At 38.7% G+C, this 20,378-nt stretch overlaps 1 protein-coding gene across 1 annotated transcript in view; it reads left to right on the plus strand.

Annotated features, from left to right (window-relative positions):
- The first annotated feature begins 1,239 nt into the window (after positions 1-1,239).
- The window catches only part of LOC138841623 (zinc finger protein 585A-like), a 31,399-nt gene continuing 12,260 nt past the window's right edge, over positions 1,240-20,378 (plus strand). Inside the window, 5 exon segments of the mRNA XM_070042399.1 lie at positions 1,240-1,255; positions 4,075-4,133; positions 6,914-7,040; positions 8,240-8,350; positions 10,703-11,314. Of these exon segments, the coding sequence (XP_069898500.1) occupies positions 1,240-1,255; positions 4,075-4,133; positions 6,914-7,040; positions 8,240-8,350; positions 10,703-11,314 (925 nt within the window).

Consider the following 20,378-nt stretch of genomic DNA (forward strand, 5'->3'; position numbering starts at 1 on the left):
TTTAAAGAAGGAAATTATTTTTTCTTTATATTGTTAGAGGTGCTTTTAAGTTGAAGTCTATACATTCAAATATGCTCTTTGATTCCCATTTTCATGAGGAATAGTTCTGGTCCACAATAGAGACATGGAGAACCCATACACTGGAGAACTAAAATCAAACGTGAAAGTTTCCAATCCAGTCTTTCCCAATTATTATTTATGGAAGGGATTACAAAAAAATCACAATATACACCTAAGAGACAAGTGTAGGTTCTCTGATAAGAGAGAGGGAGACTGTTGTAGACCCTGGGGTGCCTGCCAGGAGCAGACAAAATGTGAGCAAAGGCTTCAGTGCCATTGACTCCCACCCTCAGTACTGCAAGTCCTGGTCCTTTCTTGGTTTGAGGAAGTGTGTGTTCTAGCTTTTGGCCTGGGGCTTTAACTGACAGGAGGCTTGGGTGAAATAGAATGAGGAAAGGTGTGTGCTGTTTGCACTTTTGGGCACAGTGGGTCTAGACCAATATTACACAAGCATTTGAGAAATATAGCAGAATTGTGCCATCAGCCATCTCTCTGTTTCCTTAATTATCATCCCATTGGCCCTCAGAGCCTTGCTTGTGCTCTGATGGGATTATGGCAGGAGACAAAGATTTACTGCATACTTTAATCGTTAAGGTCTGAGAAGACAAGTCTGAGGTCCCCTCGATATGTGGCCTAAAGCTACTGAGAGGAACTGTTAGGATCAGAGAAGAGGTAAGAATTCTAAAGAGATTTTCACATGCAAAATGGAAAGACAAAAGCAGACTGATTTGCAAATGATTAAGCTTCACATCAACATAGCCTAGCCTAAACTTCACTCTTCTATCTCTCCTGCATTCATCCCTGACCCCCTAACCACTATCTCTTTGAAGGGAAATGGAGGTGATGTGCCTGGTTCATAAGAATCCCTGTTTGGGAAATTTTCACAAGTTACATGAAGAAATTATTAAAGGAAATGAAAATAGAGCATAGCAAATGCTCACAGACAGTACCCAAGCTCTGAGTTCAAGCCACAGGACCAACAACAAAACAAAACATAAAATCCTTAAATGAAATACAAAATTCAGAAAAAAACAAAAACTCATTAGATTTAATAGATAGAATTGGGGAGTTTCTGGAAAATTAATTGTTAGATTTTGTGACATCCAAATCACCAGAAGTATTATGCTGCATATTTACATAACAATCTCATTATTTTAGGCCAGTGTATACATTACCGCAATGGGATGTGACCCAGGTATAAGTTTAGTGGTTGTGAATACCTTTGTAAAGTAAGAGGGGATGTATTAAAAAATTTAAGACAAAACAGAAATATAATTTACATTCAGCAGAAGGCAGACATTGAATAAACAGAAAGGTATAAGCAACGCAGTCACATAACCTCAATTTCATTATTAGAACTAAGAATCGAAAAGCCAAAATATCCAATTCTACCCATATATATCCATTTTCTGCGTGGTTTTAGGTATTTCAAGAGGAAACAGTGGTTTTCAAGAAGAAACTGAGCTTAACTCCCACAGCAGGGAGAGAAAAGTCCCTATGCACACAAGCACACTTGTTCCCAGGTATGTAGCAGGGTGGCACCGAGCATTGTGGGAATTGTAGTCTCCTTGGAGGATATTTTCTTTGAAAGTCCTGGGTTGTTTTTGTTTTTTGGAGGATGGAGGTGGGGCAGAAGATGCTTTTGCGCATGCGTCTCCCCGCCCACTTGGGTGTTTTAAATCTGCATCTTCTGGATTCTTTTCCTTTGCCTTGCTGCTGGAAGTGCACAGAAATACAGTTTTGCCTTCCATAGGTGTTAGCCATGAGCCCTGGGCCCAGCTCTGTGCAGTGGAGCTTGGGATCTGTAACTTGAAGGAATCTTAGGCTTTGGAACTGAGGCAGGTAGGAATTGTGTCATTGCTGCAGGAGTCTCCCCTCCATGGGTTTCTGTTTGTTTTTCTGTTTCTGTTTGTTTGGTGGGGGGTGAACTCTGGGCCTGAAAGCTCCTCAGCTCAGAGGGAGAGCTTGATACTTGAACCAAAGTGCCTACTTCCCTCTCCATGCTTTTCTCCAGTATGGAGTTGATAATTTGCTCGAGGTTCAAATGTCTGAGAGCAAGCTGGGTGATTGTCCAGACCAGGAGAGCCCAAAAATTGTGCACTTGTACTCCAAGACCAAGGGATTCTTCTATTAACCCATATGACTTTATTTGCTTTGCCTACGTGAAAGAGGAGTACAGGAAGAATTCTAGTGAAATTGTGAGGTGTGTGCCTGCCTAGAGTCCTCTTACATTGAAGTTGTATTTGGGGCTTCTGTGATTTTTCTCCTAGAGATATTTTAATCTATTTGGCTTGAGTTTTTAATCTCCTGGCTTGAGTTCACACGTGTTTGTATTCGACACTGTTTCTAGAGACAGTTGTACACTGGATATTGGAGTAGTGAGTGCTGGTCCTGTACTATTAGGAATGAAGCTTAGCAATGTTTGAAGCAGAGCACCCTATGAATAGGAATCTCTATCCTAAATGAACAGACCTTGTCAATTCTGAGAAGCCCTAAAGGAAAGAAGCAGAAAAGCAAGGAAGGGGAAGATGTAGCTAGCTTCCTTTGCCTTATGCAAAAATTGTTGCTACTTCCCTGAGCACCAGATTCACGTGGTACTCTTTCCTACACCACTCTCAATCACTTTTTGTTGTTGCAAGATTAAACTAATTTCTAGGAGGCATGATGAGCTGGATTGAGGAATAAGCCAGAGCATAGTTATGAGAGGGTACCTGAGGCTGTGGTTTGGGATGGTGGGATAATTGTTATGACTGAAAGTATCTATTCATGTAGTAATCCCTAATCCTGTTTTTGCTAATTTATTCAGCCTGTTAACACTGTGATTTTTAGTATGTAATCATGCAAACTTACATTAAATGTGCCATCTATGGATTTGCTAGTGCTAGCTCTAATTGGTTGGTTGTGCTTGGTTGTACAGAAAGTGTTGGTCTGGGACATGTGGCCTAAAAAGAAAATTCACAGAAGAAAACTTGAGGTAATATGTCTTACTCAAGGTTGTATGCTTTGTAGGTGTTACTTATCTTCAGGTGTGTCATGCCTATATCGATTATTTTATGTTGTATCTTTAGGATGGCCAAGGTTCTTCGCATGACTGTTTAGGGAAATGAACCTTAGGGACTTCTCAAATCTGGGTTACCTCATCTTTTCTCATGTCCCTTTGGCCAAAGCATTTTAAATGGCAAATTGCTAATCATTGCATATGTGTGCAATGGGTAGAGTGAAATGTGCGATTTGATACCCATTATTGAAATAGTATAACATAAGAAATATACTCTATAAACATTTTTATCTCTAACTTTGGGTGAAAATTACTGAGTTACATCATACATGTTATCCACGGTGTTTAAATACGTAAATGAATGAGGTAGAACACAAAATACAATGGATGCCTAGGATACTTTTGTATTAAAAAGGCAGTTCATGGGCTTGAAAGGTGGCTCAGTGGTAGAGTGCTTGCCTTGCCTGTATGATGTCCTGGGTTCGATTCCTCAGCACCACATAAGCAGAAACTGCTGGAAGTGCTGCTGTGGCTCAAGTGGTAGAGCACTAGCCTTGAGCTGAAGAGCTGAGGGACAGCGCCCAGGCCCAGAGTTGCGGCACCTTGTCTGGCAAAAAAAAAAAAAAGTAAAAAAAACCAGTTCATACATCCTGAAGTATATTCAGTAATAAAAACGTTTAGTGGAAATATATGTTTTTGCTTTCAATTATTCAATATTTTCAGTGGGAACATTCATTTTTTGAATTTAGTGTGTACTTAAACAAAGAAATTAGTTGCTTTAATAATATCTAACAGGAAATTGACTGCATTTGTGTTTATTGGACACTTTAATGCGCTGCCTGAGAAATTAAAGTTTCTTTGTTATAAGAAGGCTTTACGTTTTCAGGAAAAAATAAATAAAATTTTTTTAAAAAGTTTATGGTTTTGCATCCCATGTATCATGTTTGCAAGAGGAAATTCTGGGCCCCAAATCTCACAGATTCATTTCTGAATGCATCATTTCCCTTAAATCCCAGCCATGTTTCCAGAATCTTCTGCTCATTGTCAGCAGCAAGACAGAATGAATGGATCTCTGGTGAGTTGTTTTATTATTTTTCATTTGTTTTCCATTCCATTATATGAACCTAAAGATGTCCAAGAATTAAAAACAATACCAACCACACAGATTCAGCCTCAGGAGCATATTCATAAATCAGATAAAGAAGGCTTGTAAATTAGCAGATAAAGATTGCTTGTAGGTTTAGCAGATTGAATGGTTATATTCTAAGTTGAATTCAGATTGGCTTCAGAATGTCTAGGTTTCATCTTGTCAGAAAATGTAGTCATACCTGTTATTTGATGTAATGACACCAAGCAGGTTACTTCTCATGGAAGGTGAAGGATAGATTGCCACCAGATCACTTCCTCATGAGTAACATTAAACTATCTCAATGAAATTTTCTTGGAATTGCTGAAATAGTGTGGTCATACATACCTTCATGTGTTCTTAAGGAATGATTAACCTATATGTACTTAAATTACTCTCCATATATAGTTCTTGGACTGCTTCATGGTCTTGGTCTTACTTGAAACTTCGCCTGTATTTGTTGCTAAGCTTTATGGTCTTTCTACAAATTCCTGTTTGTTTTCTAAAGTATTCTCACGAGATTTCTTTCCTCTATTTTCTCTCTCTATTTTTGATTTTCTACTCGCTAGTGTTGGTTATTTTTCTCTTTCTCTCTCTTTGTATCTATCTTTCTATCATTTTTTTCTTTTTTCATTCCCTCTTTCCTCCATATGTGTCTCAGATTTTCTTAGTGATCAGCTTTAAGTTGCTGACATGGCTCTTAGGATTGACATTTTTTTTCCTGTAGTATAGGAATATTATTGCCTAGAGAGTTCTACAGGATTCCAGAAACAAAGAAAATTAGAGAAACACAAAAACACAAACAGATAGACGTACGGGAAACCAGGGTTCCAAAAGCTCTCTGGCACTTTGTCCCTGTGCGCCAGAAAGCTAGCATAGTTCCTTGAGTGCACACTGGGAAGATTACCATTGATAACATGCAAAAATGAATTATCTATACTAATAGTACAATCAGAGCCACAACAGGTTGTGAGGAAAACATGTTTTCTTATTCTCCTGAAACAGTAGACTGTCGCCCAGAGAAAATGCAGACATGGAGTTCACCTTACCTAGCCTTCAAGGTGAACAGCAGCTCAGTTTCAGATGCTATCTTTCCAACAGTAAGGAAAAGGCCTGCACTCCAGTCTCTTAACCCTCTCCAGATTTCTCTTTTAAGCTTTCTGCAGCCAGCTCTCAGTGCTCTCAGTTCTGTCAGGCTGGAATTCCAACCTCTCAAACCTTTTCCCCTTCAGCTCAACTTCAGAGTTCCATTCAGAAAAGTACATCTTTCCCCCAATTGATAAACTACAAGGAAATTTGATTTCACCTGATTCTGTTATCTTTGGTCTAACTTCATTTGTCGTGGTATTCAGTTTTGTTTTTCCATACCACTACTTTTAAATATTTCACTCACTGTCAGTATAAGATAGGTAATTTTGATTAAAAAAAAAATACAGTGACGAAGTTTTCCCTATTAGAAATATCATTGTTTGGAAAATCCCACATATGTTTGCTTAGGAATTGATTTTGATCTCTGAGGAATTTCGCTATTAACTAACACAAGGGAAAATGTATCCTTAGGGCTCTACTGGCGAAATGACTGAGGAATATGTAACACATTTGAGCATTTGGTCATATTTATCATTTTTGTCATCTTGAGTGTTCCTTGAGCCTATATTAATTTGCCTCCACCTTCCATGAAGACCTATTAAAATGAAAATCTTCTCAAGGAACATTTTATTCTCCTCCCACCTATATTTTGTATTGTAGAATGTAGAGAAAGTTTACAAAACGTCATGATAGCAGTCCTTTTTTACATAGGAAGGAAATATCAGGGAATCTATGACCACACTTCAATATTTAGTATTTAAACCAATCATGGTGAACCTAGGATATTTTTATGTGGGAACTAAATCAAGTCTTATAAGGGCTCAATAAATCATTAGCTACTTTCTGGAGTACTGTTACTGTTTTTTAATATTCATGTGGACACTGCTTTTCCTTGATCTAGTAATGTTGTAGGTTCTGTATCCCATGTGATATCCTGAATGTGTTCTGCTTGCTTATGAGAGTACTTGTTAATAGAAGGTCTAAATAGGATTTATGGTGAAGCAGTATATGTAAAGGCAGAAAAAATATTTGTTTAATTCATTTTTATGCTGATATGTACTAACATTTTATCAAAAATAATAATATAATTTTTTAGACACCACCTTAGACATAATGTCACTATGCCAGATTATTGTCTCCTTAGAGTTTTTATCTTGTCTCTATTGCTAGCAGCAGAAATGTGTTTCCATGCATTAGGGAATCTGTAACTTTTTATTGGTCTTGGGGTTTGAATTCTAGACCTGGTTGTTGTCCCTCAGTTCTTCAGGTCAAGGTGAGTGCTCTACCACTTGAGTCACAGTGCTACTTTCAGTTTTCTGGTGGTTTATTGGAGATAAGTGTCTCATGGACTTTCCTGCCTGGGCTGGCCATGAGCCTTGATCCTCAGACCTCAGCCTCCTCAATAGCTAGGATTACAGGCATCAGCCACCAGGTGCCCTGCAAATCTGTGTATTTTAATGGCCAGGTTTATGTATTGTCAAATATGTCTAATTTGCTATTTAATTTTCCCAGTTAAAAGATAACACAGCCAGCTGCAAACATTTTATGTAAGATAAAAGCATACCTGCAGCATAATGGAATTCCAGATTGGAATTATCATGACTCTGGTCTAATTTCTTGATGGAAATGTGCCATTACAGAAGCTGATGTCATTTGACGATGTGGCTGTGTACTTCACCTGGAAGGAGTGGCAGAATCTGGATCCTGGACAGAGGAACCTTTATAGAGAAGTAATGCTGGAGACCTATAGCAACTTAATGTCCTTGGGTGAGCAAAGGTCACTTTTATTTGGAAGATCAAGTGCTTTCATTTTAGTAGACATTTGACTGTTTATGTTGTTTAGGTATAATATTCCAGTCCATTCCCAGGTAAAAAACTGCTAGTATAAAAGCCAACCAAAGTTAGGTCTGGGAGCTTTATATTGTTTGCCTTTCACACTACTGCTTCAGCCACAACACCATTTTGGCTTTTGTTTTGGGGTATAGTCTGAATTTCCATCCCAGGTTGGTTTCAATCCTGCCCCTTCTGATCTTACCTCTTAAATGTAGGGTTAGAAGTGTAAGCCTTTGGACCATTACATTTTGATGAAAAAAAAAAAAGATTCCAGTCCACAGGAAGTGTCATTTCTTCCTAAGGGAAACTTCAACTTCATTATATGTAACTCAAGAGCTTATTTTATTCTCATTCTTTAACAAGGCAAATTAGTAGTTGGACAAAAGTTCTAAACGATTATCCACTAACAGGAAACTGACTTCCCAGACTTGGGGTGATTATTATAGGTGGATCTGCAGTCTAGAAAGAATATATATTACTAGTGTCAGTACGATTTGGAAATAAGTAGTTGAAAGTGTGAAAGTGTGTATTTGTAAGCCAAACCTGACATAGGTTGCATTGCTTCAAGCTTGGAATCCTAGATACTCTGGAGGTGGAAATCTGCAGATTTTGGTTTGAAGCCAGCAAGTGTAGAAAAATGAACATGAGACTCTTATCTCCAATTAACCATTCCAAAACTAGAAAGGTAGCCAAGACTCAAAGTAGTAGAATGCTAGATCTGAGCAAAATAGCTGAGTTCAAGCCACACAATTGGCAAAATAAATGCGTAGCTGGGGCAAAGTCCACCATGGAGCTGTTAGAATTGAGACACCATGGGTTGGGAAGGTGGCTCAGTAGTAGAGCGCTTGTCTTGCATGCTTGAGTCACTGTGTTCGATTGCTCAGCACCACATAAGCATAAAAAAATCCGGAATTGGTGTTGTGGCTCAAGTGATAGAGTGCTAGCCTTGAGCTTAAGACCTGAGAAACAGCTCCCAGGTCCAGAGTTCAGGCCCCACAACAGAACCCACCCACCAAAAAATAAAACAATTGAGAAACCAGATTTAGGAGCAACCTTGTGAGCAGGATGTCTGCAACCTTATATTAATGATGACCCAGCAAGAACAATAGTTCTCCACTATTTCTTAATCACAGGCCTCTGTGTTCCTAAACCTAAATTGATTGTCAAGCTGGAGCAAGGTACAGATCCATGGATAAGAGAAGACTCAGAAGAGAATTTCACAGGTGACTTAAAGCATCTTGAAGGTGATGATTGGTCCAGAGCCTATTGGTCTGTTTATCTTGAGCTGTTTAGAGGGAAATAGGCCTTGTACGCCTGAGTCATGTGTAGCAGAAAAGTAGGTGATCTTTTGTCTCAAGGAATTGTAAATCCAGAATTCACGTGGAGACAAACTGAATTTGGTGTGCCAGTGTAGTTAATGTTAGCAATTCTCTTTTTCTGTAGAGAAGTCATTCATAAAGAGAAAAAGACAATAAAAATTGTAGAAAGGAGATCTCATTTTCTTTTAAACTAGTATTATGAAGTTAGGAGGAAAATAGGAGTATGCTAGGGCTGCTATCCTCTGCTGTGACAATTTCTCATCAGTTATGATGTGCATAGAGTGAGATTCAGAATGGAAGCATTAAAAGTACATAGATGAATAATTTGAGTAAATATTTCCTTGACAAAAAAAGAAATATCTGAAATACAGAAAAACATTATTTTCCATTGTAAAATGTCAGTACTACTTTCTCAATTAGTACATTGCATAGAAAATATATATTCTCAAAATTGGTTAACTACATGTAGAAAAATAAAGCTAGATCCTTATATATCACCCTGTACCAGAATCAACTCCAAATGGATCAAAGACCTTGAACTCAAAGCAGACACTCTGAAAACATTACAGGATGGAATAGGAGAAACCCTAGGTCTCCTTGGCTCTGGCCGAAATTTTCTGAATAGAGACCCGGAAACACAACAAATAAAAGAAAGGTTGGACAAATGGGATTGCATAAGGTTGCAGAGCTTCTGCAGGGCAAATGGCATAGCTAGCAAGATCAATAGAAAGCCCACCGATTGGGAGAAGATCTTTACTAGCCATACAACGGACAAGGGTCTCATATCTAAAATATACTTGGAACTCAAAAAATTAAACCACCCAACAACAAATCCTCAAAGAAACAACTGCCCAATAAATAAGTGGGCGAAAGACTTAAAGAGAAGCTTCTCTGAAGAAGAAAGAAGGATGGCCAATAGACACATGAAGAAATGTTCAACATCCCTAGCCATAAAAGAAATGCAAATCAAAACAACATTGAGATATCACCTCACTCCAGTTAGAACAGCAAAAATCAAGAACTCTAACAACAACAGATGCTGGAGGGGATGTGGACAGAAAGGAACCTTACTTCATTGTTGGTGGGAATGTAAACTTGTTCAACCACTTTGGAAAGCAGTATGGAGGTTCCTCAAAAGACTTCACATAGAACTCTCCTATGATCCAGCAATCGCACTTTTGGGCATTTACCCAAATGTTTACAAACAAGACCACACTAAAGCTACCAGCACAACTATGTTTATTGCAGCATTATTTACCATAGCTAAGATATGGAACCAACCCAGATGCCCCTCAGTAGATGAATGGATCAAGAAAATGTGGTATATATACACAATGGAATTCTATGCCTCCATCAGAAAGAATGACATTGCCCCATTTGTTAGGAAATGGAAAGGCTTGGAAAAAATTATATTAAGTGAAGTAAGCCAGGCCCAAAGAAACATAGGTCCCATGGTTTCCCTTATTTGCAATATCTAGTATAGGTATGAGTCAAGCGGAAAAGGTCAGATAATGTGATGTTAGGAAGACGAACCCTTAAATATATTTTTTAATGTTTTCGTTTCTTTCATGCATGTGTTTCTAATGCATTTATAAGATTATTTCTTTGTTGCTTTGTGTGTCCCTCCCCCACAGTGTAACCCCCGCTTTCACTATATTTGATGTCAGTATAACATGTGGAGGAGATGGGGACAAACAAGTCGTTTAAGGATTCAGGTGGACCTGTTGCAACAATGAGAAGTACAAAATGTCATGTCAAAACCAGCTTTACAATGTCGGTGTGTGGGGGGGAGGGGGGTATGATTGGGTGGGGGGGAGGGGGGAGGCTGGGAAGGGAGGTGAAGGGTAAACAAAGGAGGAGGCTGCAATGCTTGGTAAGAAATGTATGCATTATCCTGCCCATGTAATTGTAACCCCTCTGTACAGTATGTTCTCAAATAAAATAAAATCAAATAAAATCAAAAAAGAAAATATATATTCTGAATAAAGGAATGCATTGATATTTGAAAATCTTGTAACAGAGTGAGAGAAAATACCTTTACATTAAGGAATTTATGGATCACATTTATGTTTTTGTCTATTTTCCTGTTATTTATTTTAGATGTCCCAGAAATGGAGGATGAAATTAGCACCTGTCAGGAAAGTCACAATAAATATCTCTCTGAAGTAGCAGTCATGAATAGTAACCCAGGGGAGGAAAAAGTGAGACTTATAATAAGTTTTAATTTGAGCTCAAAACAGAAGTCAGAACTGATTACGAATAATGGGAACTCCTTAGGAATGAGGACAGAAAAGGTCACTGGGTGTCAGAACATGGGTGTTTTCAGTGAACCTGGTAAGATGTGTGCTGCATATCGTCCTCATGTGCCTTCTGTAGTTGAAGAATATAAACAATGTGAAAGGTCTTTCACTGAGAAGACATACCCTATCATCCCTCAGAGAAAACAGACAGGAGAGAAACCTTATGAATGTAACATGTGTGGAAAGATTTTCACCTGTAAGGCATACCTTAATGTGCACCTGAGAATTCACACAGGAAACAAACCATATGAATGTAATGTGTGTGGAAAGTCTTTCACCCAGAAGTCACACCTTACTGTCCACCAGAAAAGACACACAGGTGAGAAACCTTTTCAATGGAACATGTGTGAAATGTCTTTCACCTGGAAGTCAAACCTTACTACCCACCGGAGAACACACACAGGAAAGCAACCTTATGAATGTAACATTTGTGGAAAGTCTTTCAACTGGAAGTCAAACCTCACTGTCCACCAGAGAACACACACAGGGGAGAAACCTTATGAATGCAATGTGTGTGGAAAGTCTTTTGTCAAGAAGGCATGCCTTACTGTTCACCAGAGAACACATACTAGAGAGAAACCTTATGAATGTAACATGTGTGGAAAGTCTTTCACCCAGAAATCAAGGCTTACTAGACATCAGAGAACACACTGGAGAGAAACCTCATGAATGTAACAGGTGTGGAAAGTCTTTCACCAAGAAGTCATACATTACTGGCCACAAGACAACACACACAAGAGAGAAACCTTATGAACGTAACATGCATGTCATCTATCACCTGGAAGTCAAACCTCACTGTCCATCAGAAAAGACACACAGGAAAGAAACCTTATGAATGTCATATGTGTGAAAAGTCTTAGCCAGAAGCTAGACCTTACTGTCCACCAGAGAGCACAAAAACAGGAGAAAAATGTTTATGAATGTAAGCTATATGGAAAGTCTTTCACCCAGAACATACAACTTTCTGTCCATCAGAAAAAAACCCACCAGAGAGAAATGTTATGTATGTAGCAGGCATGGAAATTCTTTTACCTGTAAAGCACACCTTAACATCCATCGCAGAACACAAGGAGAGAAACCTTATGAATGCAACCAGTGTGGAAAGACCTGGAGGTCACAGCTTAATACACATAAGTTGACTCACACAAATGAAATAACTTAGGATTGTACCAAATGGACAAAGTTTTCGATCTGTAAGAAAATTGAAATTGCAACACAGAACTAATACAGGATAGAGACCTTATCATATAGCAGATGTGGAGTCCTCCAACTAGAAAACACAGCTCAGGGTTGATCACAGAACACACAAAACACACAGACAGAGACACACCCTCTCACACAAAGAGGAGAGAAATCCTACATAGGAAAAATAAATGGAAAGGTTTTCAAGAAAAAGTCCTAACTCAGTTTGCATCAGAGAACAGACACAGATGAGAAAATACAAAGGTAACAAATGTGGAAAGTCTTTTACCAAGTATTCATGGATCCAAGTTCATAGAACACACACACTAAAGAAATCTTACAAATATTACAAATGTGGAAATCCTTTGATCAGAAAGGAATACCTCATGTTCATCAGAGAACTGACTCACGTAGGAGAAAAGAAAGTAGTGCATAGAACCTATGTGAAATGACTTTCAATCAGAAATGAATACTGAGCATATGTGTGAGCATAGACAGGAAAGAAATTATGAGTATAGAAAACATTTTCCCGGAAGTCATATCTGTACAGGTTCCAGAGACTGGGACACATAGCAGAATTTCTGTAAATATAAACATGAGAGGAAGTGTTCCAACCAGAAGCTGTCCTTTAGCAATTAGTAAAACATTCACCCAGGAAAATAGCCCAATGTAGGAAAACATTTGTCAGAAAACCTCTATAAATTATATAGAGAAATGCTTCCTGACAGAGGTAAGCTAGGTATGATGGAAAACCATTCTTCACTCTTCAGCTTTCTTTGAGCCAACATTTCTCATCCTCTCATCGTGTTGAGTGGATATGGTGTCCTTCAATATTATCCAAAGCATGTGGAAACAACCAATCACAACAAGTAATTCAGAGATTGAAGTTATTAACTTGTGTCTTTTATACTAAGGAATGGTGTGTCAGGGTAATTTGATAAACTCTTCTTAGAAAAATGAGCTCTGGCCCTTTGGGACTGGATTCAGGTCATCTCCAAAATGGTTAGAGGAACAATAGATAGGTAAAGAATGTGATGATTGGAGGCAAGAACATGAGAACAACCATTTTTCTACTGCTCCCTTAAGTCTCCCTCCGTATGTGTGATCCATGCCTTATAGGACAAAGGCCTAACTTATTCCAGTTCAGTTTCTGAATAGAAGATCTAATGGAAGATATTAGTCCTTATTGCAGTACATACATAGTAGTAAATTCTTTCTCGGAGGGGTAACAATGCTCAATAGGAAATGTATTCATGACCTAACTCATATAATGGTATAACGAATCTATATAGCATATCTACAATATATATTTTAAAAAATATGGTGGGGGGCTTGGGAGGTGGCTTAGTGGTAGAGTGCTTGCCTTGCATGCATGAGGCCCTGGGTTCAATTCCTCAGCACCACATAAGAAAAAAGAAAAAAGCTGGAAGTGTTGCTGTGGCTCAAGCTGTAGAGCACTAGGCTTGAGCTGAAGAGCTGAGGGAGAGTGCACAGGCCCAGAGTTTAGGCCCCAGGACTGGACGAAAAAAAAAAAAAGAACAAATGAAAAAATATGGTTGATAAATAAAACAAGAGTCTCTGCATTTTGCCTTGGGGCAGAACCCCAAAGTGTCTTCAGTGCTTGATCTTTTCTTTATTTAATCACTGGTGATGAGCAACTTGTGATTGATTCACTCTTAGCCCATTTAGTTGTTCTGCTGAGTAAGCTATAATGAAACACCAGTGTGGACGATGTGTCATGCCTGTTTTATCTCATAGAGGGCCAATGTAGATATGACATTAGGGAAAATAATCAGGCACAAAAAGATATTGATCAATCTCACAAAAATTGAAGTTAACAAAAAAAAAAACCATCTGCCACTTGAGCTACAGCATCACTTCTAGGCCCTGAGACAAGGGAAGGAAGGAGGGAAGTGAGAGAGGGAAAGAGGAAGGGAAGGAATGAGGAAGAAGGAAGAAATAAACTATTCAAAAGAAGAATGTTTAATTTTTGGTGAATGTGAGAATTATTCTTTCATAGGTGGGGCTCAAGAAAAATGGCTTTTACAAAAAGCAAATTCTTTAACTGTATACAAAATGATAAAGAGGATGTAACATTTTGTAAATTAATTTAATAATTCAGTAATATTAAGTAAGGAAGTCAGGTGTGGCTGGTGCGCTATTGGCCACAGGGTGGTTGGTGGGGTCTGCCGTCTGGTATTTATGTTTGGGGAAGGAAATGACAACATACATCACTTGCCACCCAACAGATGGGTGTGTCTGGTTTCCTGGAAGCAGGGGTGAGCATTTGGCTGATATGTTACTCAATCTGTTAGTCTAGTGCCTGGGACTGGAATTTCCTGTAGACCTGCCTCCTGCTTAGGTCCTATTTAGGCTTGACCAGCAGTGGCACCAGATACAATGCCACATGTCTCTGTGATCATGTCCTGTGTCCTTTCCCCTGGCTTGTCTCTGGTCATCCTAGTGTCCCAATTCAACACTCTCTTGGTGCTGATTGGTTTCTTGGTGTTGGTTTTATTCTTTTTTTTTTCCTTTCTGTCCTATTTCCAAGCTGTCTAAGTGTATTTGTGGACTTCAAGTCTTTGTTACTACAGGCTGCTTGCAGACTGCTAGCTGTGTAATAAACACTGTAGTATTCCATTTTGCAAAATGTGGCTTCCAACAAATATACTGTCTTCTTTTACAGAAACACAAAGGTGGACCTAACATTAGAATTTCTAGAGCCAAGATAGATGCCACAGTATAGTGATGTAATTAAAGATATCTTGGAGGCATTTACAAAATATGTCTGTTACATCAGAAAGTGCTTAATTAGTAAACCAAGACCAAGACTCCAGATCCTATATAAGCCAGTCATTCTAGATATGTCCAGAGCTGTTTGGTTACATGAAGAGCTCTACTTTCACACTTTCTTTTTTTTTTAATTTTAATTTATAATTTTATATTGTGAAAATACTCTAGAGAGGAGTTACAATTCCATGGGCGATATAATGAGTACATTTCTTATCAAGCATTGTAGCCTCTTCCTTTGTTTCCCCTTCCCATACCTTCCCTTCATCCCCCCCAGCTCCCCACCTAATCATCCCCACTTACCCACCCTGTCCCCCCCCACCAAAGTTGTAAATTTCATTTTTCGACATAACGACTTGTACATCTCATTGTTGCAATTGGTCCACCTGTATCCCTATTTACTTTCACACTTTCATGAAGGAATGCTTTTGTGCCAATATGAGGTGTTGAACTCAGGAACTGAGTTGAAGCCAAGCTGGCTTCAAAGGAGATTCTTTCATCTTGGCCTCCATAAAAGCTAGGAATCAAAGCATGAGCTCTGTGGGCTGTTCTGAACAAATCTCTCTCTGGTAACAGGAGGTTTCCTTCAGTGCTTTACCTCATGCTTCCTGTGCCTTCAACAATTTCAGTATTTATTTTAATTGTTCAAAGAGAATCCTTAAATCCAGCTTATGATTCCATGTACAAGAAAAGGACAGTGGACTTCACATTGCAAGATTTAGCTATTTGCTAGCTTAACCTCTTCCATCATACTGTTCACCCTTTTGCTTTTTTGGGGGGGGGAGATACGGTTGTGTGGCCTGAACTCTGGGCCTGGGTGCTGTCCCTCAGCTCTTCAGCTCAAGGTTAGCACTCTACCATTTGAGCCACAGCACCACTTCCAGGTTTTTTTTTTCTTTTTGCTTATGTGGTGCTGGGGATTCGACAGGGCCTCATGCATGCAAGGCAAGCACTGTACCACTGAGCCACTTTCCCAGCCCAACACTTCTGCTTATCTACAGAGGAATAGTGAAAAAAATTGGGGGATTGGGAGGTACCTGTGCCCTTGCTCTTCCTACTTGTACCCCCAACCCCACACACCATCCATTTGGAAATAGCTCATTCTCCCATGTTTATAAAGTGGATGCTTTCTGAGAAGGGATGGGTCACAGACTGGAGTCCTACCTTGGCCTGTTTTATAGCTCAATTTATGAACCAACATACCACATTCATTTAAAGTATGCCTGATGATAACATTTCATTAATGTTTTCTATTATTTTGTTATTATCATGTGGCCAACTCTTTGCTTGAACTCACAATTTAAGGGACTTAATGCTCATTGAATTGGTAATGTACCCTATCCTTCTTTTAATTTAAGACCAGCAATTAAAAATGAGCAATTACACTCCCTCATGTGTGGAATCTTAGCAACTCAGGAAGCCGAAATTAGATACAATTTGTAGGGTATCCCATCGAAAAGCTTAATGAAAATGGTATCTTAGCCAATAAAAGTGTGGCTCTGGTTATATGTGACTATCTTGTTTGCTACTTGTGATATGTAATTATAAAATTAGTGTGTCGAAAGGCCAAGGCAGAGAAGCAAGACCCTAATGTGAAAAATCAGTGATACAAAAGGGCATCTGGTATAGAATGTAAAGGAAGCCTCACAAATTTTTGCCCCTGAATTCACCTTGAGGACCAATAATAGGATCTGTGCAAACAATACATTCTTCCAAATATTTAGTGGAACCATTTGAATGTAGTTTACAGAATGATAGGTAAACAGTCCTTTACCAAGTAATTGCAAAAGGAACTTTGCATATGTCTATATGATGTTATGAATTTTATATCCTGTTATGTGGACACCATGAGTCCTGCTTGGATCAAGAAATTAAGATCTCCTGATCTAACAGGGCACTGATGCTTCACATGTGAATTATTAGTTGCTCAATAGGATGAGCTTTAAGGATCACAATTGAAAGGCAAACTAGGTAGGAATTGCTGTGAGAGTGTTCTGGCCAATTATCACCAAATTTCCCACAAGTAGTGCTGTGAATAAAATTGATAGATTGTCAACACATTTGTTCCTTTATTACCAAAGCTCAGGGACAGTACCCGGGTCCTGAGTAGAAGGCACTCCAAGGCTAGGGAAGATATTTTATAAAATGGGTTCTTTGGCCCTCATGCAGAAAAGTTACCATTCCTGAGAAAGCCTAAAGTCCTCCACATTGTATAGTCATTGACCTCAATTGAAGTTGATATTGAAATGTCTGATAGATTGTCATGAATAGTTTGGTATCTTTTTTCATGTGAACCCACATGCGCATACCTTTATGTTTCTGACTAGTTCATAGGTCCTTGCAGAGGTTCAAGTTACTATGTAGGACAATGTGGTCCACGTGTGTAAAGTGCAGAATGAGACCTTCAAAGAGAGATCTCAACAGAAAATATGGCCAAATATTTCAGTATCCTTGAAACAGTATCATAAGAAAAACCATTTGAAGAAAAGTAAAATTAAGAGAAAAATGGAGGAAAGAGAAGCAGAGAGAATGAAAGAGAAAAAGAGACAGAGAGAGAAGTAGACAATGAGAGAAGAAAGAGAGAAATAAAACTAGTGAAGCCACATGGTGGTGGCTCATGCCTGCAATCCTAGCTAGTCAGGAGGCTGAGATCTGAGCATAGAAGTTCAAAGCCAGCCCAGGCAGGACCATCTGTGAGACTCTTATCTCCAATTAACCACTAGAAAATTGGATGTGGTGATGTGGCACCAGTGGTAGAGTACTAGCCTTGAGCTGCAGAGTTTAAGTATAGCGCCTAGGCCCAGAGTTCCAGAACTATGACTGAAAAGAGAAAAAAAAAAAGAAAGAAGGGATGGTAAATGGAAACAAAGGAGGAGGCAACAATGTGTGATAAGAAATGTACTCACTATCTTGACCATGTATTTGTAACCTCCCTTTATGGTATTTTCACAATAAATAAATGTAATGCAAAAGAAAGAAAGCTAATAAAGATGAAAAATAGAATGAATTGGGAAAATAGGTAAGAGAACTCCTATGAGAGCACCATAGAGAAAAACAGAGATTTCTATAAATACCATCAAGCTCAGCCTAAGTTTCAAGTAAAACAAAGACCACAAAGCAGTCCAAGAGTATTTACAGAGATTAATTGAAGTACTTAAAGCTCACTCAGTCCTGTAGAATATTTGAAGTTATGTTTGACCACACTATTTCAGCAAATCCAGTAAAATTTCATTAGGATAGTTTAATATTACATATGAGGATGTGATGTCTGAGCAGTTGCTAGCCATCCTTAACCTTCAATGAGAAGTCATCTCCTGGGTGTCACTGAATCACATAACTAGTGGGCCAACTTTCTCTCACACTAGAAAATGTAGAAACAAACAAGCATATCTTCACTTAACTTGGAATGTCAGATTTTATAATCTTCTAAATCTCCAAGCCATCTTTAGTTTTTTTTTTTTTTTTTGTCCATCGTGGGGATTGAACTCTGGGCTTGGGTGCTGTCCCTGTGCTCTTCAGCTCAAGGTGAGTGCTCTACAGCTTGACCCACAGTGCCACTTCCCTTTTTCTAGTGGTTTATTGGATAAAAGAATCTCACAGACTTTCCTGCTCGGGTTGGCTCTGAACCCTGATCCTCAGCTCTCACCTCCTGAGTAGCTTGGATTACAGGTGTGAGCCACCCGCGCCTGGCTACATCTTTAGCATTTTTAGAAACATGTTCCTGAAGCTGAATCTTTTTTTTCTCTTCATCCATCTTGGACATCCTTAGGTTCATAATGGAATGTCAAACAAAGTGAAAAATAAAAGAATCTCACTAGAGATCCTTTCATGCTTTCTTGCTGTTGACAATGTATAACGATTCTGGAACCATGGCTAGGAGTGAAGGCAAATAAGGGAGTCAGAAAAGAACCTGTGTGATTTTACCCTAGATGTTCCTGTTCAAAACATGATATGTGGCCTGGAAGAGCCTTCCTATGGGAGAAGAATCATTCCTGTCTTAAGAAGAGCATTATATTGTCCACTAAAGACATATGCATGGGGGCTGGGAAGATGGCTCAGTGGTAGAGCACTTGCCTTGCATGCCTGAAGCCCTGGGTTCGATTCCTCAGCACCACATAAGCAAAAAGAAAAAAGCTGCAAGTGGCACTGTGGCTCAAGTAGTAGAGCGCTAGGCTTCAGCTGAAGAGCTAAGGTACAGGGCCCAGGCCCAGAGTTCAGGCCCCAAGACCAGACCCTCCCCCCAAAAAAAGAACAGAAAAAAAAACTAAAGCTCCTACAAAAGATTGTTGAAAAATTGAACCCAAAAAAGGAAAACATGCCACCTGTTCACTAAAAGTAATTATCACTGAAATACACCTAGGGATATATAAACTATTTTTCTATTAATGTAAAGATATCTTAGGACTCCATTGATTATTTGTTCTCTAACTCATTTATTTACATATTCAAACACATGTATGTTATGAACAGTATTTTCACACAAAGTTATAGAGATAAAATATATACAACACATATTTTTGTTTTATAATATTTCAGTAATGGTTGTCATATGGCACATTATCCTTTATGCAAATAATTAGCATACCTTGGTACAATGACTTGCAATTTGAGTTTGAACCTGCTTTGGCCAAAGGTACATCAGCACTGATGATATAAACACAGATTGAGAAGTCCATCACTTTCCTAAGTAGTCATATTAAGAATCATGTCCATTCTGCTGGAGATACAGGGCCTAATAAAGATGCAACATAAAATGCTGGTCAGAGGAGTGACAAAATCCCAGTCAACCATCCCCAGCCAAGGCACCAGTAGATTGAAGTCTTATGTGTTACTAAACAATCTTAACAGAAAATACACCCCAAAATGTACATCCATCAAAATTAAAACCAACAAATTATATCCCGATGTGCTTTTGATTGTACTTATTGGTTGATTACACAGGATATTCTGTTATCGAGTAGTGATGTAGTTTCTACAATTACATAGAATGGTAATTGTTAATATAAAATACATGACCTTTACAGTGACATATACAGAAAGTGAAAATCTATTCTGTATACATCATTGAGGTTGTTTTTGCTGAGAAAGACACTATGAATCCTTTAAAAGCAATAATTTCACATTACTACTGGGTTTTTCTGTCACAAGAATGTTTTCTCACTTTGAAAGACTTAAGAATTTATTATAGACTAAGTGTTCACATTCACAATACTTGAGATCAGGAGTGTTACAGATTTCAAGGTGGGGGCATTTTCTGTGTGTTTTGGGATTTGGAATGTCCTCATACACATTAGTGACTGAACATTGTGCCTTAAAACTTTCAAGTTTTCTATTTCATATTATTTCATTAGAATATAATCTGAATTTTAAAAAGAGCATTGTAACTGGGCTATCATGTGTAATAGCTGTAATCTTACTTACTCAGAAGGCTGAGATCTGAGGAAAGTTAGTATTATCCTCACCTTTACTTCTCAGCTCCACCAAGACCTGAGCTCTTCCCAGACCTAGAATTCCCTCAGTACAGCTGGCCACTCCCTCTCTCATCTCAGACTCACCTGAGCACGTATTTAATTCACATCCTGCCCCCCAGATCCTGTTGCAACCAGAAGAGGGACAAATGCTTGTGCTCCCTGTCCTGGGAAATATGGTCCTTCTAATAAACCTTATAATAATTTTTCTCC

The sequence above is a fragment of the Dipodomys merriami genome, unplaced genomic scaffold, assembly GCF_024711535.1.
Source record: "Dipodomys merriami isolate MVZ:Mamm:240054 unplaced genomic scaffold, mDipMer1.0.p SCAF_323, whole genome shotgun sequence".
In the NCBI taxonomy this organism is placed as follows: Eukaryota; Metazoa; Chordata; class Mammalia; order Rodentia; family Heteromyidae; genus Dipodomys; species Dipodomys merriami.